General features: G+C 53.4%; 7 protein-coding genes across 7 annotated transcripts; 3 read left to right on the top strand and 4 right to left on the bottom strand.

Moving 5' to 3' along the window:
- Window positions 1-425: 425 nt before the first annotated feature.
- BO70DRAFT_336555 (WD40 repeat domain-containing protein) lies at window positions 426-2,894 on the bottom strand (the record flags this gene model as incomplete). The annotated part of the gene is made up of 6 exons (XM_025541111.1): window positions 2,546-2,894; window positions 2,360-2,461; window positions 1,961-2,304; window positions 1,540-1,908; window positions 720-1,491; window positions 426-649 (listed from the first exon to the last, which is right to left on the bottom strand). The coding sequence occupies exons 1-6, from the start codon at window positions 2,784-2,786 to the stop codon at window positions 426-428; spliced, it is 2,052 nt and encodes a 683-aa protein (XP_025399457.1). The 5' UTR covers window positions 2,787-2,894.
- A 639-nt stretch (window positions 2,895-3,533) lies between these two features.
- Window positions 3,534-5,763, bottom strand: BO70DRAFT_36371 (putative C2H2 zinc finger domain protein). Its single transcript, XM_025543637.1, has one exon. It carries the CDS (start codon window positions 5,547-5,549, stop codon window positions 3,597-3,599), a length of 1,953 nt encoding a protein of 650 aa, XP_025399456.1. The 5' UTR covers window positions 5,550-5,763; the 3' UTR covers window positions 3,534-3,596.
- Window positions 5,764-11,464: 5,701 nt separating this feature from the next.
- On the bottom strand, window positions 11,465-12,393 carry BO70DRAFT_362097 (F1F0 ATP synthase subunit f). Its single transcript, XM_025543206.1, has 6 exons — window positions 12,329-12,393; window positions 12,174-12,231; window positions 12,085-12,099; window positions 11,796-11,949; window positions 11,648-11,713; window positions 11,465-11,591 (listed from the first exon to the last, which is right to left on the bottom strand). The coding sequence occupies exons 2-6, from the start codon at window positions 12,219-12,221 to the stop codon at window positions 11,566-11,568; spliced, it is 309 nt and encodes a 102-aa protein (XP_025399455.1). The 5' UTR covers window positions 12,222-12,231; window positions 12,329-12,393; the 3' UTR covers window positions 11,465-11,565.
- A 190-nt stretch (window positions 12,394-12,583) lies between these two features.
- BO70DRAFT_396486 (ETC complex I subunit) lies at window positions 12,584-13,371 on the top strand (the record flags this gene model as incomplete). Its single annotated transcript, XM_025546628.1, has 3 exons — window positions 12,584-12,813; window positions 12,880-12,990; window positions 13,062-13,371. 3 exons carry the CDS (start codon window positions 12,584-12,586, stop codon window positions 13,369-13,371), a joined length of 651 nt encoding a protein of 216 aa, XP_025399454.1.
- Window positions 13,372-14,571: 1,200 nt separating this feature from the next.
- BO70DRAFT_379686 (deoxyhypusine monooxygenase) lies at window positions 14,572-15,966 on the top strand. Its single transcript, XM_025545368.1, has 2 exons — window positions 14,572-15,247; window positions 15,343-15,966. The coding sequence occupies exons 1-2, from the start codon at window positions 14,757-14,759 to the stop codon at window positions 15,866-15,868; spliced, it is 1,017 nt and encodes a 338-aa protein (XP_025399453.1). The 5' UTR covers window positions 14,572-14,756; the 3' UTR covers window positions 15,869-15,966.
- Window positions 15,967-15,975: 9 nt separating this feature from the next.
- BO70DRAFT_352789 (DNA-directed RNA polymerase I core subunit RPA12) lies at window positions 15,976-16,473 on the bottom strand (the record flags this gene model as incomplete). The annotated part of the gene is made up of 3 exons (XM_025541809.1): window positions 15,976-15,994; window positions 16,047-16,278; window positions 16,359-16,473. 3 exons carry the CDS (start codon window positions 16,471-16,473, stop codon window positions 15,976-15,978), a joined length of 366 nt encoding a protein of 121 aa, XP_025399452.1.
- A 200-nt stretch (window positions 16,474-16,673) lies between these two features.
- BO70DRAFT_429240 (putative sister chromatid cohesion protein Mis4) lies at window positions 16,674-22,553 on the top strand. The gene is made up of 5 exons (XM_025548058.1): window positions 16,674-16,990; window positions 17,056-17,245; window positions 17,305-17,441; window positions 17,498-19,493; window positions 19,542-22,553. Exons 1-5 carry the CDS (start codon window positions 16,819-16,821, stop codon window positions 22,363-22,365), a joined length of 5,319 nt encoding a protein of 1,772 aa, XP_025399451.1. The 5' UTR covers window positions 16,674-16,818; the 3' UTR covers window positions 22,366-22,553.
- The last annotated feature ends 274 nt before the right edge of the window (window positions 22,554-22,827 follow it).

Genomic DNA, 22,827 nt, shown 5'->3' with positions numbered 1-22,827 from the left:
GGATGGAGAGAGGGAGAGAGGGAGAGAGAAGGGGAGGTTGGGTGGAGAGGAGAGGATGCGCGATAGAAGAGAGTTGGTTGGGAGGGGGGAAGACGTGTCCGAAGAAGGCGAGGGCGGAGCGCGATAGTTCGTGGAGAGAGAGTGAGACAGACGGAGGAAGGCCAGCTGCGGCTGCGATCTCGAAGGCGCGGGTGGACCCCGGCCCGGCTCAACCTCCGCTCCGGGCCCCGGCCCCAGGCACGCTTTCTATCTAGTATCTCGCTATCTGTGAGGGTCGGAATCAATATATTATGGAGTCGCCTAATTACATTCATTCTATCCGGTGCGCTCTTGTCGGATGATAAATCTCATCTAACACCAGCACAGTTACTCTTCGACATCTGACCTCATTGCAGCCAAAAACAAATATTCGCCCCCTATCTATCTCACCATATGTCGGCATACGGATCTTCCGGGTCGATTACCGGCAGCGCTGGCCGGCTTCGCCGCTTCATCGTCTCCTTGAACATGTCGAATTCCGGCATGGGGTTCAGCTTGCTGTCGTAGTTGCCCGACACCGGGGGGTCGCCCTCGTCGCCATCGACCCCGTCATTCCACGTGTGCAAGGTACAGGTGCCCGTGGACAATCCCCAGCCATTCCAAGATGTCGCTGCAACAGTTAGCTCAATATCAATGGCTCGCCACCATCGTCATCATCATCATCATCATCATCAACTTACCGGCCAGAACAGGCGAGTTGGGGTGCCAGCTGGCGTCCCGAACACACGTCTTCCACATCACGTCACTGCGGCTGCTCCGGATCTCGTACGCAGTCGTGAAGATCTCGGGATCGCGCGGGCGCGTGTTCACGGTTGCCTGCCCGACATCGATCGTGCCCGCGAGGGTCGCGTCCATGTTATACACATGCACCTTCCCGTCCTCGCTGCCAGTATAGACGTATCGCGAGTTGGTGCTCCCCGGGGGCGAGAAATGGCACCGAATGAGGGTCTTGAGGACCCGGTGGCCCCGGAAGGTCACCACAGAGCAGTCGTGGGGGTGGGGCTCGTAGTAGTCGTCGGGATACGGCTCGAACCGGTAGTCGTAGCCCGTCGTGAAGCTGTTGACGTCGACCGTGTCAAACTTGGCGGTCGTCATCATCTTCCGCAGGTCCCACAGCTTCATGGACTGGTCCTTGCCGTTCGACAGTACGTAGCGGCCGTCGCCCTTGCTATCCACGTAGGTCAGTCCCTCCGTGTGCCCCATGAAGACGCCGGCTTCCCGTCCATCGCCCATGGACCGTCGGTCCCACACGCGCAGCGTGGTGTCGTCCGAGCCCGAGTAGATGATATGCGGCGACGATGAGTCTCCAAAGCAGACGGCGTTCACGTCGTCTTCGTGATTCTGCAACCGCAGCACCGACTGTCGTGTTTCCAGATCGTAGACGATCACCGACTGATCGGATGTACCGGCCACAATTTCCCGACCGTCGCCCGAAAATCGAAGGGACCAGATCTGTCGCCATAGTTAGACAGGAACGACGGCTTGCATGGCAGGGCATACCCCAAAGTGAGAATTTCCGTAGATCCCCCGCCCGGCCCTTCGTCCCGAAAGCGAGGACAGGTCCAGAATGGCCGGGTCCGAAACGTCGGATGGGTCCGTAGGCGCCAGGCAGACCAGATTCCGGATCGAACTGTATGCGAGGAACTTGTTGTCCGGACTGAGTGTGGCGTCGGTGATGGTCCATTGCCCAAACGGATAGTCCACCGTTTTGTAGTACCTCCACTCAAACGGGTTGGAGGTGTCGTACATCCGGACCTTGAAGTCCTGGGCGCAGCAGAAGAAAAAGTTGCCGTCATCCGAGAACTGTCCGGAGTAGCACCGCGAGTCGAAGTGAATCGTCTTGTCGGCGGTGGAACCAGGAATAAGTTCCTGGTAGCGTCAGCCTAGAGCTGGCCATCCCCATCCAGCACCCGACACCCACCTGGGTTATGGCCCGCACGTTCCGCCTCTGTGCCGGGGACACATCGAGCCCCAGCTCTCGCCACATGATCTTGGACGCCAGGGCGGATTTCCGCTGCTTCAACCTGTCAACGTAGTAGGGGTTGTCTCCGAAATGCCCGGACCCCATCAGCTCTGCTCCTTCATCGCTCGGGACCTTGGGGGACTGCGCCCCGGATCGTCGCGGCCTGCGTCGATAGCCGAAGAAACCGAATTCATAATCGTCGTCATCGTCGTCCGGCACGGAAGCGTCGTGTAATCCGTTATGGTGGAGGATGTGGCTCAGGCCGTTCGAGGCCAACAGATTCAGTAATCGGGCGGTGGAAACTGGTCTCATGAGCGTTGCCCTCTATGCGCAGACCTCAACACCAGGCAAGGATACCTCTACTGTGTCTCCCCTGCTGGGGAGCCTCGCCATCCTCGGTCCGGCCCGGCTCGTCCAGGGCGAATTCGATCTGGATATTGCCTAGATGCAGTTCGGGGTCTTTCAAGCGAGTTAGATCGGAGTATCAGCCATGTCCGGAATCAGGGGATGCACAGTCATTAAACGCGATGGGAGCAATAGTACCGAAGTGCTGGTTGTCACCGTGCGCATCCACATCAGGGTCGTCGTCGTCGTCGTCTTCGTCGTCGTCGTCCGGCTCGAAGTCGGATTCATTCGGGTCATACTCGTCCGGCTCGTAGTCCATGTCAAACTCGCCACCGCCATCCTCGGGCCAGTCCTCGAGGGGGTTGTAGAGCACAGGACCCGGAGACGGCGGCATGTCGGGCAGCTGGCCGAGGGGGTGGTCGTCGAAGTTGTTGCTCATGATCGGCCGAAGAGGTGGAGGGGTCGATGTAGAAAGACAGGATCGGTCACGGAAATCATATCACACACCACCTGCATGCGACGGGGCAGGAGATAGACAGTGGGCAATTGGCTGGCTTGCGCAAAGAAGGAAGAAGGAAGAAGTAGGAAGACGACATGCGGGCTTTGATGGACGGATCGGTTATGTCATCGGGCTTATCTCCTATCCCCGCCCGGCTCGGACATCATCGCCTCATCACCCCCTCCCTCAATGCCATTGTTCCAGAAACCATCATCAATCGTGGGTTCTTTAACTAACTACCAGAGCTCAACGCTGCATATCAAACAGGACAGCAACAGCCATGGAGAAGAAGCAGGTCATTGCAAAGAAACACAACAATGAGCCAGCTCACTCCACCAGGTTCTCGCCCGCCAAATGGACCCGACTCCCCGCAAAAGCCACCAAGAGACACGCCAAGATAGTGAAAAGCAACTCCAGCCCGTCCTCCCTCGCGAACACAGCGCCCGTGAGCCATGGCCGGAGAGGGCCTGGGCTCGCCAACTGGGGTTCCACGTCAACATCCGGGGGATTGGGTCTGTCGGACCCCATGCTAGTGTCGCGCCGACTCCCCATGTTTCTCTTCCTCGTGACCGTCGCACGGAGCACAAGGAGCTCGACAACCACGTGGAGTTTCACGCGCAATAGGGAGAGTCTCTTGCGTGAGACACCCCTGACCGATCGATGGCGCTTTCCGGGACGATGTTCCGAAAAGCGAAGATACCGTCTAGTCAGGACCGACTCTGTCGTATCTGTCTGGCCTTCTGTTTCTGGTCATCGTTCAGCAAGCCATTCAGTTACCAAGTGAAACAGGGTCATGCACGCACCACAGAAAGATGATACAGAGTGGGACACATCTGCCTCGTAGGACACCGACGGCCCTTTTTGGCCGAAGAAAAGCTGCTCGACGTGCGGGACGTAGATAGAGAGGACGCGATATGTCACATGTTGCAACTGCGTCTCAGACGGAGTCTTAGTCCGCGTTTTGGTCAGAGGTAAGTCATTGTCATGCGGTATCTTAACCGTCTTTTGTGTGTCGTCCAGAACAGGATAAACTGCTTGAAGAAAAGATGCATGTAGCTTCATTGCCACCGAACGTGTTATTGCGGTGTTAAACACAAGGCCCGCGGGAAGGCCCGAGAACAAACTGTCGACATTCAATGTCTTTTGCATCGTATTTTCAAACCTATGGCTCTTGTCCAACTCCGGATCGACTTGCTCCTGGAGGTCACAAGTAACATCACGATGGTCTCCCAATCGATCGGCTTGAATTAGGAACTGGGAGTCCAGGTCCCACTTCGTTGGGGCTGGTGGCTCATTCTCATAGAGAATCCAGTCGCGGGTTGTCGAGTGCTCTGGTTCTTGATATGCTTCTCTAGCCATGTCTGCACACATATGACACTGAGAGACGGTCTCCTTCGAATGGCACATGTTGCAGTTATCACAATCATGCCCGCAGGATTCACATCGCTTCTCGTGCTGGTCTTTTTCGGGACCAGGCTTTTGCTTGGGAGATCTGTCGCGGTTCGGGGACCGTGATATCCAGCGAGGACTCTCGTCTGTTTTTGACTCATCTGGTTGAGACGATCGAGAATCATTGCTCTGTACTGGGTCAATGTTTTGATGGTTCGTCGGGAATGCTCCCTGCATCAAAGATGAGTGGTATCTTGCGAGATTGGATGGCACCGGGCTGGCGATCTCAGGTTCGCCACTGGCCCTGAAATACGGTGTTGAAACCGGAGATACAGAGTCAGCTGCACTGGCAGAATGGCCCTGTATCGATCTATCTTCAGGCCCATTCACTTCGTCCACGCAGGCCGAATACCCATTACCATAAGATCCAGGATTCTGCCCGGGAGCGAAGAATCCCAGGCCCGCATTACCAGTCCCATGGGAGAACAAGGAGTGGGAACCATTTCCCCCAAAACCGTCCGGAAACTGAGACCCATAAGAGCCAAACCCTCCGCCCGCGCCACGATAATCACTCCCCCATCGACTCTGGCTCGCACTCGAGCTCGTCGAACTATTGCCCTGGATGCGACAATGCTCGGAAACACACTTGAAGTAATCCGCCCAGCAGCTCACGCCATTCGGGCACAGCCCACAAACACTCGGCGCGGCGACTCTCCTCTCCGCCAAGGCAATCTGCTCTCGCGTGATCCTCCACGGATATCTGTGATTAGTCCTCATGTGGCAATAGACTTTATCCCGCCTGGTCGATTTCCAGAGACAGTTATCGTCGAGGCAGTGATATATGAACTCGGGGCGATGTCTGTAGGCCACATGGCGTCTGAACGTCCCCCGAGCGCCGTACATCTTGCGGTGCTGCGGAGGACACAGATAGCACAGATACCGGGCCCCGTTGCTCGGGCTGACGGGGGAGTGGTCTAGGGTGTCGATCTGGTGCTGGATCATGCCTTCCAGTCTGCTGAAGGTCACTCGAAGCAGGTCTTTCATCTCGTATAGCTGGGTGATCTCGTGCCGTGGGAGTCTGGATTGCACTGTGCTTGCGAGTCGGTCGAGGTCCACATTGAGCTCGTCCACGGCACCCGCCCCGCGCGACTGAACTGGGGGGACTCGCAGGGGGGACGTGTCCACGCCGCCATCCATCGGGAATTGAGTGTGGTCTTCATCGAACTGGAACGACATGCCTGCCAAGGCGTCGAAGGGATCGTCTGGGAGAGGGATCTCCATGTCTGGATAGAGACTGCCGTCTAAGGGACTCATGCTTCTCGACGGCGAGACGGGTGACGGGACGGATGAAGACGTGTATTGCTTTGGACCGTTAGCAGCTCAGCCAGCCTGTGGATAGGAGACATCCATCCATCCGCTAGATGTGGGATGACATACCGATGAAGCACCGTAAAGAGGGCCAACGGGCATCAGGTGGATGCCGTGGCGAGACCTGGGGCGGGGACCACCTGGGAAGTTGAACTGGATGGGTATGGGGGGGTGGGAGCTATTTGTACCGTCCTCCATGCTGGAATATAGCTGGCTGGCCGAGGTGATTATCTGGGGGAGTGTTGAGGGATGAGGTATATCAAGTAAAGACTACCAACTAGGTATTCTAAGTAGTACAGGATCGAGGGGAGCAGAAAAGAAGCAGCGCAGTATGTATATCAGAGACAGTTGAACGAAGTAGGTACTCTCGAGCAGTACCAACAAGCAGGCACAAAAGCGGCAAGGTACAAAATATGCGTAACAGTTCAGAATTTTCACAACAGTCGAAAAGTGAGTAGAGATGAAGAGAAGAAGACAAAGAGAGAGAAAGAGAGAGAGGAGGGGGGGGTGTCATGCCCTCATACTTATACCACCCACCATGCCCTGCCCTGCCCTGCCATGCCCTGCCATGTATACGAGCCCATACATACCTTACCTTACCACCCATAGGTACAGGGCAAATACACGCCCCCGTCAACAAATTTCACGCACCCTCACTTAGTACGGTACCTATAGGTAGGTGCCTTAGGTACGATAGGTAGCACGGGGCGTACGAGAGACAGTCTGCATGACGTCTGCGCGGGATTTGGTATTTTCTGCATCGGACAGACAAGACAAGAGACAGACAGACAGACAGACAGCCTTGTGGCCCTCCCCCCGAGGCACACACCAGGCGGACGCAAGTTCGGTGCCTAAATCCTCGGGGAAAAGCAAATCTGGCTGGTGCACGTCTTACTGGCCTTTTTGTCTAGCTGTGCGGTGGGATGGGATGGACTGGGATGAGCTGGACCAGCTGAAGAGGCGTGGGCTTGGGGAAGCTTAGTTTGCATTGGGATGACTACATGAAATGGGTTGGGGCCGTCAAGTTACCTGGAGACGTACTGTAGATAGATATATACATTCAAAGTCATTGGTTTATGGCCGGGGTTTATTGGAGGTGTGTGTTATTCGGGGATACGTGATCGGTAAAGGTTTCCGATCGGTTGGAATGATGGCTGTAGTACAAGAACAAGAGGATAGGTCCCGCTTCAGGTTGGATAGTAGTAGTAGTAGTAGTAGTAGAATCCATCCCATCCACCATCTCACTCACATATGATCTAGACCTTCTGTTCGAAAGTGAGGCGCCGGTCCGTATCTTCCAGTTCGGCAATCGCCGACTTCCACCATCTAGGGCTCCAGAGTTCCAGAGTTCTAGATCCCAGAGCTCCGAGATAACCCTGTCAGTTCATTTAAAGCTTGCAGAAGAGGAAGCTAGACGAGCAGCCGGGATGAAGGCCAGACCCATCTATGACCTGGGTCCGGAATCTCGAACATGTCGACACCTGCGGCATTTGTCCGATTCCCCGAGGATCTGGTTCTGCTTTACGTGACTGTTGGTTTTGTTGTGCTGGATGGGGGAGGATGGTGCGCGTGTCCTCATCAGCAGCCACAGCCTCGAACAGCTGGCTGCTCTTGAGCCTCCCTCCTCCTCCTTCTCCGCCGACCGTCCCCCCCCCGTCTTTAACCGATAGATACACACCTACTAAGTAAGCCTCGCCATTACCCGCTTGTTTTTTACCTCTTCGCGGGTTTTAGGTCGAAGGTTTCAACCCGCAGGTTAGATATAGATTTTAAAATATTAAATATATATATATATATATATATATTAATAAACTATACATTAATTATTAATCTCAGCTAAAACCCTTATAGCACATACTAGGCTTGAAAGTATCCCATACAGATAGTATACCAATGATGCTATAATACTCAGAAGACTAGGCTCTTTCAAATATGGGGAATACCTTTTAAAGTAATTACTTAGCTTACTCTATACAGCCGGTCATTTCTTCTACAGTTCTCATTTTCAGCACTGAGCAAGGACCTTTCAAACACTTCTTAATTTATGTTTTATAATTGCTATACTCTTGCTTTCTTTCCATTCCTTTTCTTTACTCCGACCCTACCCTTGCAAAAGGTTCTGGTTGACCTCGATAATATCGACTTCTATGGTGTTGACGGTGTTTATACAGACTACACGGACGAAGCTCGTCGGGGAGAGTGAGCAAACTAAGTCGGAACTCTGGAGAATGTTATCTGAAACCGGTCCATATAGCCAGATTATATCGTTCTGTACCTGTTAGCCTTTTTTTTTTTTTTTTTTTTTTGCACAGAGCGAGATAGGTTTCATACTAACACCATAAACTATATCTTCGGCGGTTATATCTGATAGGTCTGACGCGAGAATAGACTGAACACTTTCAACATACTGGTGTTCCTCCACACCCACCATGGAGAAATTTCACAGTAAAGGCCAAGGATGTCACCATCACCCCTGCTATACAGCATCATAGTATGCATCTCTTGGGGTGACATATAGAGGCCAAGAGTGAGATTCCGGCCCTGGTTTGTTGAAATCTGTGTAGAATGTTAGAAAACGAATAACTAGCCGCAATTACAAAGCATGACAGACGTACAGCAAGATATGGGGTAGCAGTAATGCCCCAGACAACTGACATCGAGGTTAAGACTTCGCGTTGTCCGTGCCATGAAACTGAGTGATTACTACATATCATTGCGTCGCGGCCAATCGTAGAATGAGCTCGCTGATAAGGTTAGAGGGTGACAAGGCAGCCACGGACTCACCCAGAGAAAGTCATATCTAACCGAATGATAATTCCTGTCCCACATCCGCTTCAGAGGCCCACTGTACACGGGAGATTTTCAGCGCCTAAACCTCGTTAGTTCATAGCTCGAATCGAAAAGTTATCATACATCCCATGTCAATTCCATCCGAGGAGGTGACTGAGAATAAATGACACCCAGATACTCAATGTCTCCAGGCGCCGGACTACTGGAAAGCCTTTTTTGTGGCGTCTGGCAAGATTTCAAGTCGTCGCAGCCCGTAGCGTCCGAGGATGAAGGTGAAGAGAGCGGCCGATGAAGGAGATGAGAGCTTGAGTGATCGGGTAGTCTGATTTCCATAGACTCTGCCGTCTGTACAGATTCCGGTAATATAGGTTCCAACCATGATCGAAGCCATATAGACAACGATATCTCCCTGTAGCCGAATCGTGGCTGAGGCAGGCTTTGCATCTACAGCCGGCCAGATTGTCCTAGCAGCGCGTAGCAGAAGATGGCATAAGCCTCCAGATAATATTGACAAGCTCCAATGGAAGGATGCCAATATGCCCCATCAGTCTATGCAGACTAGTCCTGTCATCCTCGATCGAGTTCTGAAGCCAATATCGCTGGAGATTGGTTTGCGGTCTTGGTTGTGGCCGAATGCGAGTATAGTACGTTGGTTTATCTGCCGGCAGTTTTTGGGACTGTCTATCCTGATGCTGAGTTTCTGCAGGACAACTGCACCATTCTCCTTTCTCTAAAACCTCCACGGCTCTGTTAAAACCAAGTCGCCATCTGGTTCAACAGGAATGACTACGTATTGTATTAGAATACGCAGATTGTCTGACATATGGCGCTTCCTCGAGCGGAAGAAGATAGTTGGGTTCAATTCCTCCCCCATCATGCAAATCAAACAAACAATGCTTGCCGGCGGTGATCACATGGGGCCTAAGGGCTCAGGCATCAACTTTTCCCTCGGAGGATCCTCTCTGATGCTTATGATAAGCCATCAATTCAAACAGAAGTAGTTGTGCCTTGAATTATTATTTGCAGTTTAATTTGAAGTTCTGGAATATTGCCAGTAGTACAATAAATAATTCACGCTGTCTTTGTAACAGCTGTATTCTCAAACCCAGTTAATATAATAAATTTAATGATACCGGCTGACACATTCCTGGTTCTTGTCAAGGCAATTGCTGTACATATAAGTATAGTAGTATATTCAGGTAGAACAGAAACAACTCAACTAGGCTCCTGGTAGGTTCTATTAAATACTAATCAGTCAACGTATGTAGTATAAGTTGTCATGCTTAGGCAGTAGGCTGGATAGTTTTATTTACCCCGCGCTACTATATAGTATATACTGTTTACACCGGCCTGAGAAAAATAATTATGAATTATATTCCATGATCATCCTTCTGATCTAGCTCTAGGAAGCGGACACGGCAATCTTTCAGATAAATAATAAATCTAGTTTTGTAGCCCAACAAACATGTGTAATACTTTTACACAGGTAAAATTATAAACTCCTTCCTAGAGCTATTATCTATCCGCATACAAATTACTTACAAGACTGCTAGTACAGTCTTGACCTATTCAAGCATTAGAATTACCCCGATGTACTACTATCGCCCCGGTAAGCATGCTGCATGGTGCATGGAGACTGTACGGTACAGTAATACTAAGTGCATCTCCAGTCTGCACCGTTGTGTATGATATTCCTATTTAGGTGCTGACCGCACAATGTCCGTTCATTACTGTCCTTCAGCCATTATCCATCTATTTACTCAGCCATCGACGTGTACATGCAGACATTGACCATTGTCAGATGACACTGACACTGGCACTGACACTGACACGTCTTCAACGGCCGTTGAGAATATGCAGAGATACACCACCCATGCAACGGAACTGGAAGGCCTGAGGTAAGTACTAGATACATAAGGTAGGTAGTCAACAATGCGATTCAGGGCCCTCGCAGTCCCAACAAGCCGCAGACCAGGCCACCATGCATCTCATTCCATCCATACATGATCTCGCCTCAAACTCAACTCCTCTGACTGATCTGGCTCTGTGAGTCAGATCTCAGCCACAGCTTGTGAAACGTCGGATCTTACTAGCAGTCAGTCAGTCAGTCAGTAGCAGCCACTGCTACCGTAACTAACTGTAACTAGCTATGATCCTTCAGATGAGCAACCGCACCGCTACTCGCATCACTCAACCCCTCCCCCTGATACACTACCAGATCGCACATCTCACGTAATCCCAATCCCAATCCCAAGCTCAATCCGCAACCCAATTGGCAGCAGACGACAGTAGTATCACACAGACAGGGTCCGATCTCGTCCCGAGTTCGCCGTTCCTGGATGAAGCTGATTGAGCTGGGATTGGGTGTCTAAGCCATCTATCGTTGGGTTCGCATTCGCATAAGCCAACTAGTCATAAACAGTCTATTGTCCGACAGGGAATATGCGACAAGCAGAGAGCACAGCCACATTGGTGCTTATCAAACGTACTCGTCTCAAGATCTGGTTCTTCTTTCTGGGGGTTGATTTGTTGGTGTTGTTGTTGATATTGATGTTGATATTGATATCCATTCCAGCTCCCTTGTATAAACTGTGATCTTCTCTTTTAAAAAAAAAATTGATAGTCGGTTTTGCTGGTCTTCATCGTCATGTGATAATTTTTGGGAGGGAGATTGGAAGAGAGAGAGAGAGAGAGAGAGAGAGAGAGAGAGCTGCGCCTTGAGGAGGTGAGTGAGGGAACTACGCCCCATCCCCAGGAGTGAGTGAGGCGATGAAAGGTACCTTATCTTATTATGCGAAGGATCAAGCCCGCGCCTTGACAAGCTGATGGACAACGCATTGATACGAATTGATCCCTACCTACTTTGCAAATGTGCTTATGTATACATCGTAGCATGCAATCTACATAAGATACCTTATTCCATGCACGAACAATCCTTCACAAGTGCAGTGCACAGCCTGGATATTACAATGACATTAAAGCGCTACGCAGCCAATTGGCTTACAAACTACGAAAATACCCATAAGAGATGAAGGCAGCAAGGAATCAATCCAGCTGGAAAGCACAATTGAGGTGGTACAAATTGGATTCTTCTACGTTGTGTTCATTGTAGAGTGTGTGGTGTGGTATATACACAGGTTCTCACGTTCCCAAGATGCCAAAAGCGAGTCGCTTAGTGGGGGTGGTTCTTGTGGTGACCTGGTTCGGTTAGTGCTGTGGCATTATGAGGGTGAAGATGGGGATGGGGCACGTACGGAGGTGGAAGTAGTACTCCATGCTGTAACCCAGGATCAGGATGGTGCCGATGGCGTGGGCGAGGGCTGTGAAGGTTTTGATGGTTAGCGTGGTTCATAGATATATTTATATAGAGAGATAGAGATAGAGGAGAGGGGGAATGCTTACGAGCAGCGGAGGCGTTCTTTCCGTCGAAGTAACGAGCACGGTAACGGCCGATGAGGCCAGTGGCCTTGATCTCAGGGGCAGGGCCGCGAGGGAGTCTGGCGTAGAAGTTCACCACGCGGTCCATGCGGGCGGCATCCTTGGCGGCACCGATCGCCTTTTCGACAGTTAGTTATGTTCATCCAGCGGGCAGCGCGTGGTGTTGATCGCCAGGGTCGGCAGCGTGAAAGAGATTGCTTCGGGCGGCAGCGTCTGAAGGGATGGCGGGGGATTAGAACACTGGGGGTCTCACGTTGGGGGAAGCGATCTAATCATCCATTAGCATGTCAGTTCTTTCGAGAACGAGTCTTTCTCTCTGGGTTCTTCTCGGCTATTTCTTACCTTGGGAGGGATGAGGGTCGAGAGACCGCGGCGGGCGATGTAGCTCATCTTGGAGGATCTGTGCGGCGGCGAGTCAGGGAATTGGGATTCGCAGACACAAGCGATAGACAGCTTGCAATGGCTTCTCGAGACAGGCAATGGGAAGAATGGCTTACCTTGACGCTAGCAGGTGAACTAGGACAATGGATAATGACGGAGAGAAGGAAGAAGTGCCAGCGAGAGAAAGCGGGTTGTCGGAAGAGCGGTTCCAACGCAGGGAGCCTCACCCACCGCGCGCTAGGCCGCTTTCGGATTTGTCTGAACCGCCGGCTCTCGCCGCATACCTTCAACCTGCAATGAGCATCGTGCTCTCTCTCTCTCTCCCTCGCTCTCTCCACTCCACGAGACACCCACCCACACACAACACCACCATGTCGCTTGTCAGAGCAGGCCGTTTCGCCTGCTTCCGCGCCGGCAGGCTCGTCGCCCCCGTCAATGCCCGTTTCGTGTCCGGTCGCGGCGACCCTGCGAGCACTTCCAGCCCTTCTGATGCCCCCGGTGTCCCTCACTCAGACAGCTCCCTGATCCGCAAGGAGAGCCCTTCCCAGGCCATGGCTCGTCACCAGCCTGACTACGAGGCCACCATTGACCATGCCACCTCGTACGGAACCCGCCCGACCCCAATCGCACCCCTCTGAGAAGAACAACCGACTGACACCACTATTAGGCAATTCTCCCCTGTGCCCAAGCGCGTCATGGATGGCAGCGAGCCCGGCCAGACCGTGGCCGCGGCCGTCCTCTCCGGTGCTCCCACCGACCTGCAGGCTCGTACTGTCCGGTACGCTCATCAGAACCAACCCCCCCTACCACCTCCCACCAACCCCGAACAACCCCACTAACCCACCTCAGAATCTACCGTCAAGCAAAGCCCGCCACACAGTCCGGCACCTGGCACAGCCACCACTGGCGCATGGACTGGGACATTCTACAACGCGGCCACCGCTGGGAAAACCCGCTGATGGGCTGGCAATCGTCCGCCGACTGCATGCAGGGCACCAACATCAACTTCAAGACCAAGGAGGACGCCATCCTCTTCGCCCAGAAGCAGGGCTACGAGTACTTCGTCCAGGAGCCCAACGAGCGCCGTTTCGTCCCCAAGGCCTACGCGAACAACTTCGTCCACGAACCCAAGAAGATCAAGCACATCAAGACTAAATAAATGAGGGGGCTCGACGCTGGGTTGCGGGTTTTGTGTGCTGTGTTCGTATCGTGTACATATGTGCAGGCTAGGGCTTTGTTTAGGTTTGGGTGCGGTTTGTGTTGGGGATAAATTTACTTTTCTTACGCTTCATTTTCTCTCTCTCTCTCTCTCTCTCTCTCTCTCTTGGTAGTTGTGTCTGGGGGGTGTTTGACTGGAGGGATGTGGATAGCTGTCTTTCGCCGATGGCTTTTCGGAAAGAACTCACATACGTGGTGATATCGACATACTAGGGGTCAGAATGATATTCGCGATGGGAGAATGAGATCATTATCGACTAACTCGATCTCGATATTTCTCCGGTCAGTCTGATCGAGGTAAGACCCATGTCGATTTGAGTTAACACATGTTTCAGACATGAAGCATCGTTTGCCTGTCGTCAATTGGTGATCATGCCGACATCGTGGATGCTTGTTTCCATGCGCGACGATGCTCCCTAGATGCAGGGGCTTGCACGGTACACCATGAGTTTCCTCAATTCTTTATATTCCAGATTCGATGTCCTCTCATTCCTACACGTGGATAATTTGGTTTATGAGCTAAATACTATACAGCCACACATATGCTGCAGTTGTCTGAAATAGTGGGTTAATTGCCAAACTCCTCCCTCTAACTACATCCATTGTTGCACCTAGCTGAAGAGTAAAGTCAAAAGACATGCAAAAGAAACAGATCCCCCTCATGACACATTCTCTAAGACGGTACGGAGTAGATTGGTAGTTTTTTTTTTTATATACATGTTAGTAGTAGCCCAAACGGCCCGGAACTTGTCCGGCCGAACACCCCCAAATCTAGCCTGGCGGACTTGGGGCTTTTTCTTTCTTGCCCAACCAACCAACTGGCGGGATTTAACCTTCCTCTAAGGACGCATGTTTAAACATCAATCCCTTGTGTGGGTGTGGCTGCACGATGAGTTGCAGTCGCATAGTACTATATAGCCAGCACACCAATTAATACAAATTCCACTCTTCATAACATACGATTCTTCTCGAATTACAAACTACCAGAAAAGTACCAGCCCAAGTCTGCAGTAAGAATATTGCAATTCCCGGCAGGAACCGATCCGGGTGGTGGTGGTGGTGGTGGTGGCTCAGGCGTGGAAAAGTAGGTATTGGAACCCCGCCCCCCCACCTAAAAATTATTATCTGGGCGTGATAAGATCGAAAATTTAATACTACTACTATACCTTACCCAGCCCAGCACCTATACCTAACGTACTCTCTGTCTCTCATCCATCCCCTCGTTTCGTTTCCGCCAGCGTTCTGCGAAACCCAACGCATCTAAAAAAAAGCACCCCCCCAAACGCTCCTTAATCCCCCACCAACCAACCTACCAACCTAATCACCATGACCGAACACACCACCACCCCCTCAGCAGAGGGCGACAACACCGTCCTCACACTGCGCAAAGTCCTGGTGTCGGAGTCAGAGCCCCTCGCGCGCCGCTTCCGCGCCCTCTTCTCCCTCAAATACCTGGCGTGTCAGCAGCCGGTGACCGAGAACACTCTGCCGGCGATCGAGGCCATCGCGGCGGGATTCTCGTCGCCGTCGGCGCTGCTGAAGCACGAGCTGGCGTACTGTCTCGGGCAGACGCGGAACCCGGATGCCGTGGCGTTTCTTCAGCAGGTTCTGAAGGATACGGACGAGGATGTCATGTGTCGCCATGAGGCGGCGGAGGCGCTGGGTGCGCTGGGGTATGAGGATTCTTTGGCGATCTTGCGGGCGCTGAAGGATGATGAGAATGAGCCGGAGGTCATTCGCGAGACGTGCGATATTGCGGTTGATCGGATCCTGTGGGAGAATTCCGATGAGAGGAAGGCGGAGAAGTTGAAGCCTAGGTATGATGATTCATTCTCTCGATGATATAAGATACTGGTGTGGGATGGAGTGATTTTATGATGTGTTGCTAATTCTGCTTGCTTGCTCGTTCTAGTGACTTCACCTCGATCGACCCCGCCCCGCCCCTTCCCCTCGCCGCCGCGGAGCCCTCGATCCCGGACCTGGAGAAGACCCTGCTCGACACAAAACTCCCTCTCTTCCAAAGATACCGCGCCATGTTTGCCCTGCGCGACCTCGCCTCCCCCCCTGACCTGCCCACCGCCGTCGAGGCCGTCGATGCGCTGTCCAAGGGTCTCAAGGACCCCTCTGCGCTGTTCCGCCACGAGGTCGCATTCGTCTTCGGCCAGCTCTGCCACCCCGCCTCCGTCCCCAGTCTGACGGAGTGCCTCAGCAACCAGGAAGAGGAGGGCATGGTGCGCCACGAGGCCGCCGAAGCCCTCGGTAGCCTGGGCGACGTGGCGGGCGTGGAAGACACCCTGAAGAAGTTCTTGAACGACCCGGAGCAGGTGGTGCGCGACAGCATCATCGTGGCCCTGGACATGGCCGAGTTTGAGAAGAACGGGGAGATGGAATATGCCTTGGTGCCGGACTCTGCCGCTTCCGCTGTGTCTGCTGCGTGATGATGAATTATGCGAACAAAAAGATGTCTACAATGTCGGTAAATAGTTGCTTTCATGACTCATAGATGTACAATTGAGATCCCAAAATTAGATGAGCGCGTCGTCGCTTAGTTGTTCGTGGCCTCCCTGTAGCGGTATCAGTATATCTGAAGTGAGGGAGAGAAACGGGGAGACGTACTTGTAACCGCAGACACACGTGTAGAACACCGTACTACCTTCATCGGCACTGCGCAATTGCACCGTGGTGAAGTACATCTCCTTCCGGCCGCACTTGGCGCAGGTATGCTGGGTGAGCGCCTCAGTCCTCCGGTCGGCTGCCGTCAAGGTCTGGACCGCAGATCTTTTCGCTCTCAGCGTGGACGGGAAATCGCTTGGCTTGGACTCGGACACGATGGTCTGTGGAACGGTATCTGCAGCGAAGGGGAGAACCTGGTTAGGAGGGGGAGTACAAGCGAAGGAAGGTCTAGAAGTTCAGGTTGTTTTCTCGTACCTTTATTCCTGGCTCCGCAGACATCGCAGACGAGCTCCTTGGAGGGGTCACCGATGGAGCCGTCGAGGAGGGAACCGCAGGCGGTGCAGAAGACGAGGGTTCCGATGGCGGACATGTTGGCGACGACGCGATTGAGCAGAGGGGCAGGAATCCGCAATACTACTTCGATTTTTCTGACGCCGGAAGAAAAGACGGCCGCACGGGCCACCGCCCAAAGCCGACCGTTAGTGCCGGGCGGTGAGCGGCGGCAGCGGCACGAGAAACCGTGCCTGGCATGAATTATTGCATCGTTTGCCATGGAGATCTTTGGACGATTCGGCGTTCGATCGGGGATGGTTGCTCATTTGTTTGTTTGCTAGCCATGCCTCTGGGGAGAGCATGTCTATTGTACAGTCCTACATCTCCGTCCATCCCAACTGCCGCTCCTTCGCACCCCCACCCCCGTTAACCGCCCGCCGCCATGGCCCAAAACTGGCATCCGGCCGTCCAGGTCGTCATCAACGGCCATCCTCAGGCTCAACCCCAGCAGCCTCATGTCCCCGCCCCCCAGCCGCGTCGCTGGCAGCGCCCGCTGGGCGTGGAGGAGGCCCTGCAGTACTCGCCCATGTCCAGCTCGCCCGTCTTCGGCCTAGGTCAGTCCGATATACCCTTTGCGAGCGAAGTGAACCTTGACTGATAGCCCCATGCCTCCTTTAAGATTGCATCCTGCGTCCGGACGTCGGGCGACCCCCCAATACGACCTCCATCAATCACATCTTACAGTCCGGTCGGACGGCTCTCAGTGGGCTGAACAGCGACATCGAGGCGGGTCGTGGTGACTCCAATCGTCTCGAGACGTCGCGGGAATACTTGCAGCAGTTGCTGGACGGCGATCAGCTGACGGAATTGTGAGCCCTACCCTGACCTCATCTCTCGATCACCTACTCATGACTTTCCCTACTGGCAGTAAGTTCAAACTGCCCACAGGATCCGTCCATACCCAGCGATTGTCTACAAGCGCCTCGCACGATCATGTCGCCAGCGGCACCAAGCTTGGCCCGTTTGCGAAGATGATGCTCGATACCACAGATATCGCATTCCGATGTAAGGCTTTGCCAAGATATACGTATACATTACATTAAGTCACTGACGTATGACAGACCCTACCCCGGACGACATGGAACCTCCCCAGAAGCCTCCCTCCTGGACCGAAAAACAGTCCCCCGTCGCCAGCAAACCTCCCCCTCCCGCCCCGCATCGCCCTAGCCACCCGACAAGCCAGTTGTCGGTAGTCATCCCGGTGAAGCCGCTGCCTCATACTGATAGCCACGGGGTGACGAAGAGGAGAAAGCTGAATGCGGATGGCGAGGACAATCTGACGGCCATCCGAATGAAGGATCAGAAGGAGGAGGCGGACGCCGCGCTGGTCAAGCTGCAAGACTTGCTCCATGAGATATTTGAATCTGAGGATCAGCTCGATCCGAGCACATCATCCGATGCGCCCGCCGAGGGGTCAGCTGTTTTCACTACGCCACATGCGCTAGAAGTCAGTGCGCCAATCCTATCGTCCGATACCCACACCCGACTCCAGAAGGCCATCAAGAAGGTGGTGGGCTTTAATAGACTTCATGACATCCCGTCAGACTATCTGAATAGGATCCAGAAGCTCTGCGAAAGGCCAATCATTGCTGCGCAGTCACCCGACTTGACAATAGAAGACCCGTCGAGCGAGTCTGACGCGCAGGATTGGCTGAGGAAGGTAGATGACATACAGAATGTCCTCCTTGCCATCGGTAGTCTACTCCATACCATGTCTGGCTCCCAGTCGGAGCGAGACCTTTGCCCCGAGGATCTGATTGAGGCCATTCCGAGTGTTTTTAACCACGTCTTTGACCATTGTGTCATTCCAGTTGTCCAGGCCCGTCCGGCAGGAAAGGATGCCAAGTTATTTGAGTTCTTTTCTTCTCAGAAACGAGTCCTCGGGGCTTTGATCCAACAAAGCAAGAAAGTAATGTCTCTCTTTGCGAATTTCCTCTCGCGGATCGACGTCTCCGAAGGGACAGTCACGGCGACCGAGTTTTTCGCGGCCAAACTGATCTTCGTCGAAAATGCTCACACGGAGAAGGACTCCACGGTGGGCTATCAGAAATACGAGTCAGTTCGACGCGGGGCCATGGATTTGCTGGCCAAGGTCTTCTCCAAGTATCCTGCCCAACGGCCATACATCCTGGACGAGATTCTGGTCTCACTAGAGAAACTCCCCTCTACCCGACAAAGCGCCAGGCAGTTCAAACTTGCCGATGGCAAGAACATCCAGCTCCTCACTGCATTGGTGATGCAGTTGGTGCAAACGACTGCTCTAGATGTTCCTACTTCTCGGTCATCGCGGCTTAGGCGTAAGCCACCTGGAGCCGAGGACGAGGACGATGATGAAGAGCTTGCAGATGCACAGGAGATCGAGCATGACCCGTCGGACATGTCCATGGAGCAGCTTGCGACGAAGGTCAATCGCTTATATGATAATGCAGTGCGAAGCGCCCAGTATATCGTCAAATTCATCGTCTCACGAGCGATGACATCGACCAAAACCGGCGATCAGCCGTATCGCAATATTTTCGACCTCTTCACTGAAGACTTGATCAGCGTTCTGGGATCGACCGACTGGCCGGCTGCGGAACTGCTGCTCCGCATCATGGCCTCTCACATGGTCGGCATTGCTGATCAGGACAAGAGCTCTGCTACGGCGAAGAGCATGGCTCTTGAGCTTTTAGGGTGGATGGGCTCTGCTATTTCGGACCTCATCGTGACCGCCCAGCACCTGCTTCCTTCCATGGAAGACTCTGGTAGCGATCTCACCGATCCCCTCCGGCAGCTGTTCGAAGACTATTCGAACCGTGCTTTACATCCTCAGGACCTTGTCGTGCCCGAAGGCCCTTACCGGATGACCCTCGAATATTTTATACAGGACCGCAGCTTAGACAACTGGCAACTTGCTAGCGCTTGCGGTTTTTATCTTGCCCAGTGGGCCAAGACTTTCTGCTCCGTTTATTATAACCCTGAAGATAGAGACGAAGTCGAGTATGACGATACAACTCAAGATTCGGTTGACCTTTTTGCCAAACTATTCTCCGATCCGCTGTGGCTTGAGACCAACAGGTAAGAACACGATGGTAATGCTCGTACGCGGGAAGCTGACGGCTCTAGGAAATTTAACACTATACCCTCCGCCCACGGAAGGTTTGCGTATATCCTGACCGTCTTGAACTCGGGATTCTGTAAAGCTTTCGAAACTATCCTGAAAGTTCTGCTTAACTCGATTGCCAGTGACCAGGCCAAAGTCCGAAGTCGTAGCTTGAAGAGTGTCATCTACATGCTCGAGAAGGACCCGAGCCTTCTGGACAGAGACGCATCGGTCATGCGGGTGATCCTGCGCTGCGCCACGGATGCTTCCCCGATGGTCCGCGATTCGGCGCTGTCTTTGATTGCGAAGTGCATTGCTTTGAAGCCGAAGCTGGAGGAGGATGGCTGCCGGAGCATTTTGACCTGCGCTGCCGATACGACTGCCGGTGTGCGAAAGCGCTGCATCGGACTGCTGAAGGACATCTATCTCAAGACGACACGCATTGAGCTGAAGCTGGCCATTATGGATAGCTTTCTCCAGCGAACGGGCGATCTGGAGGAGAGTGTGGCCGCTATGGCTCGGCAAACGTTCGAGGAGATATGGCTTACACCTTTCCATGAACTCATTGATTCTGTGCAGGATGGTCCGAAACTCAAGGTTGGTCTTGACGAAAGGGTGAATTTGATCGTAAGCCTGGTTCAACGCAGCGACACAGCCCTCGAGACCTTGAACAACTGTCTCAAGAAGATCTTGTCCGACACTGCCAAATCCGCCGCGCTGAACTTCAAAGTCTGCCAGGCGATGGTATCCACGATGTTCGAGAAGCTGGTTGAAGGCAACGAGTCAGGGAAAGAATTTCAGCAGGCGTTGCTGCAGACGATAACTGTGTTTGCGAAAGCCAATGCGAAACTGTTCCGACCTGACCAGCTGGAGACCCTGCATCCTTACATTGGAAACTTGGCAGAGCCAGAGGATCTCTTCCTTTTCCGCTCTGTCGTGGTCATCTACCGATGCGTGCTACCGTACCTTTCGTCTGTGCATAACACCTTACTGAAGGACGTGCAGAACGACCTTTTCAAGAGCGTCGCCAAGCTTGGTCGTTCTGAGCTGAATGAGGTGATGGCTTGTCTCTGGACGATCAACGGAGTTCTGCACAATACCGACAGACTTGTGAAGATAACCATCTCCGTGCTGAAACCGATCCATCACTACAAGAACGTAGATCTTTCGGATTCTAACAACGCGGCAGTCCTAGCCAAGGCCAAAAGCTACATTCGGATTGCCGGCTGTGTTGGCAGACACTGCGATCTTGAAAAGTACGAGCCATATTTCAAGAATGCTTTCCCATCGTGGGGCGGTGGGTCGGTGGCCGGCTTGCTGGTTGATTCCATTATCCCGTTTACGCTTCCGAAACAGCCGCTTGAGTTGAGGGTCATGTCGCTCGAGAGTCTGGGGTCAATCTGTCAGTCCTGGCCCGGCCAGTTCAGCCGCGAAAACCCGCGGCAGGTCCTGTCTATGGTGTTCAACGAAGAGAACCCAAGTCTTCAGAACATTGTGCTGAGGTCGTTTTCCGAGTTCTTCGCGATGCATGAAGGCAAGGCCGAGAAGACTGTGCTGTCTTCTGCTGAAATCGCTGAGCAAGAGAACTCTTCGAGACTCGGAGGTTCTTTGAAAGCCAGTGATAACGACGGGGCCGCCGCGCTGATCGCCCAGCACTTCCTGCGGAACATGCTCAAGGTTGCACAGTCGCGACAGGATTCATACGCTTTGACTGCCATCGAGCTGATCGCCAGTATCAACCGTCAAGGACTGGTCCACCCCAAGGAATGTGCTGGTGTCCTGGTCTCCCTGGAGACGTCGACGGTTCCGGCCATTGCGAAGGTTGCGTTTGACACACATAAGATGCTCCATCAGCAGTACGAATCGATGTTCGAACGGGAGTACATGCGCGCTGTTCAAGAAGCCTTCTATTACCAGCGCGATGTGGTCGGGGACCCCACCGGCGCTTCAAGCCGGCCTTATGTCGCCAAACTCGGACCCCTGTTTGACATCATCAAGATCAGCAACAGTCGCTATCAACGAAAGTTCCTCTCGAACCTGTGCGCGAAAGTCGACTTTGAACCGAAAAAGCTCGACGCTACGGGCGATCCGCCGGAACATCTCTTACTCACTCGCTTTGTGGCCCAGAACCTCGCCTTCTTCGACTACAACCAACTCGCCGAGCTCGTTCCGACCATTGGGTGCATGGAGCGCATTGTCTCGGCGACTGGCACGGCCATCGCCCACTCCATTGAGACCGAAGTCTTTTCATCCAAGATCGAGCCCGCCCCAGGAAACGGGATCCCCGCTCCTGTCCCGGAAGGTCTTGGGGCCATGGCGCCCCCGCGACAGGTCAACCCGGTGACGCTGCGACTCCTGACTACTGCAGCCGCATCGATCTCGATGCTTTGGGAAGCCCGGACGTATCTCCGCCGCCTCTACGGAGTCACTGCGCACGCTCGAGCCAAGGACGCCAAAGGAGCGACCAAGGAGCTTAACAAGTCGGCTACCAAGGTGCATGGGATCACGGGTGACAAGTTCTGGGACGCGATCACCCGGAACATGGGCGCTTTGGATAGCGAGCAGAGCATGCTGGAGAAGTGCCGCGAGTTCGCCACGTTGCTCGCGATCGACGACGAGTTCAAGGTCGGCGGCGAGGAGGATGCGGAAGGGGACATCGACGCTGCCACGGACATGGAGGACCCCACCGCGGCCTGGGGGGCAGGGACAGCCAGTGCGCCCCGGCCTGCGAAGCGGAAGAACTCGACGTCGGGGCCGAATCCCGTGAAGCGCCCCCGAGGCCGGAAGAGCGGATCTGGGAAGAAGCGGGCCAGTACGGAGCCGGATGAGGAGTCGGATTGGAACTAGAGAAGACGCCGATGCCGTTGATCGGATCGGGCACGATGAGACCCCTTGTATTTTGGCTGTCCATTAGTTATTTTGAGAGGCGGCATGCATTTATGGGACCGGAATGGCGTTCGGGATACACGCCGGCTCGCTTTCCGTGAGCCACTTATCTATCGAATATCGATCAATCAATGACTTTTTAATTCATGGCGGCAGGGCTTTTTTTTTTTAATTTTTATATTTTATTATATTTTTTTTTTCTTCTTCATTTCTCCGATCTATGTATGCAGCAGCTCTCGATACTAAGTATACCAGCCTCACGAGTAACTAACTATCCTACTTTCCGCGACAGCACTTAGTAATCAATCCCGCCAAGTCGGCCCTGCATCCCGAGTGGGTCTAGCGGGCTTGGCCCTGATGACGTCGCGGTGCGGCCGGCCGTTGTTGTCGCCTTGCTTTGCTTTTTCTTTCCTCGCTGCTCCG

Source organism: Aspergillus heteromorphus, assembly GCF_003184545.1.
Source record: "Aspergillus heteromorphus CBS 117.55 chromosome Unknown BO70scaffold_12, whole genome shotgun sequence".
In the NCBI taxonomy this organism is placed as follows: Eukaryota; Fungi; Ascomycota; class Eurotiomycetes; order Eurotiales; family Aspergillaceae; genus Aspergillus; species Aspergillus heteromorphus.
This window is presented reverse-complemented; position numbering and strand designations above follow the sequence as displayed.

Coding starts and splice junctions, on each gene's coding strand:
- BO70DRAFT_36371 (XM_025543637.1), bottom strand. CDS start 5,549: ATGAGTCCCTTAGACGGCAGTCTCTATCCAGACATGGAGATCCCTCTC.
- BO70DRAFT_379686 (XM_025545368.1), top strand. CDS start 14,757: ATGACCGAACACACCACCACCCCCTCAGCAGAGGGCGACAACACCGTC. Junction 15,248..15,342: donor GCGGAGAAGTTGAAGCCTAG/GTATGATGATTC, acceptor TGCTCGTTCTAG/TGACTTCACCTCGATCGACC.
- BO70DRAFT_429240 (XM_025548058.1), top strand. CDS start 16,819: ATGGCCCAAAACTGGCATCCGGCCGTCCAGGTCGTCATCAACGGCCAT. Junction 17,246..17,304: donor GGCGATCAGCTGACGGAATT/GTGAGCCCTACC, acceptor CCCTACTGGCAG/TAAGTTCAAACTGCCCACAG. Junction 17,442..17,497: donor CACAGATATCGCATTCCGAT/GTAAGGCTTTGC, acceptor GACGTATGACAG/ACCCTACCCCGGACGACATG.
- BO70DRAFT_362097 (XM_025543206.1), bottom strand. CDS start 12,221: ATGAGCTACATCGCCCGCCGCGGTCTCTCGACCCTCATCCCTCCCAAG. Junction 11,714..11,795: donor AAAGAACGCCTCCGCTGCTC/GTAAGCATTCCC, acceptor AAACCTTCACAG/CCCTCGCCCACGCCATCGGC. Junction 11,592..11,647: donor GGAGTACTACTTCCACCTCC/GTACGTGCCCCA, acceptor TAACCGAACCAG/GTCACCACAAGAACCACCCC.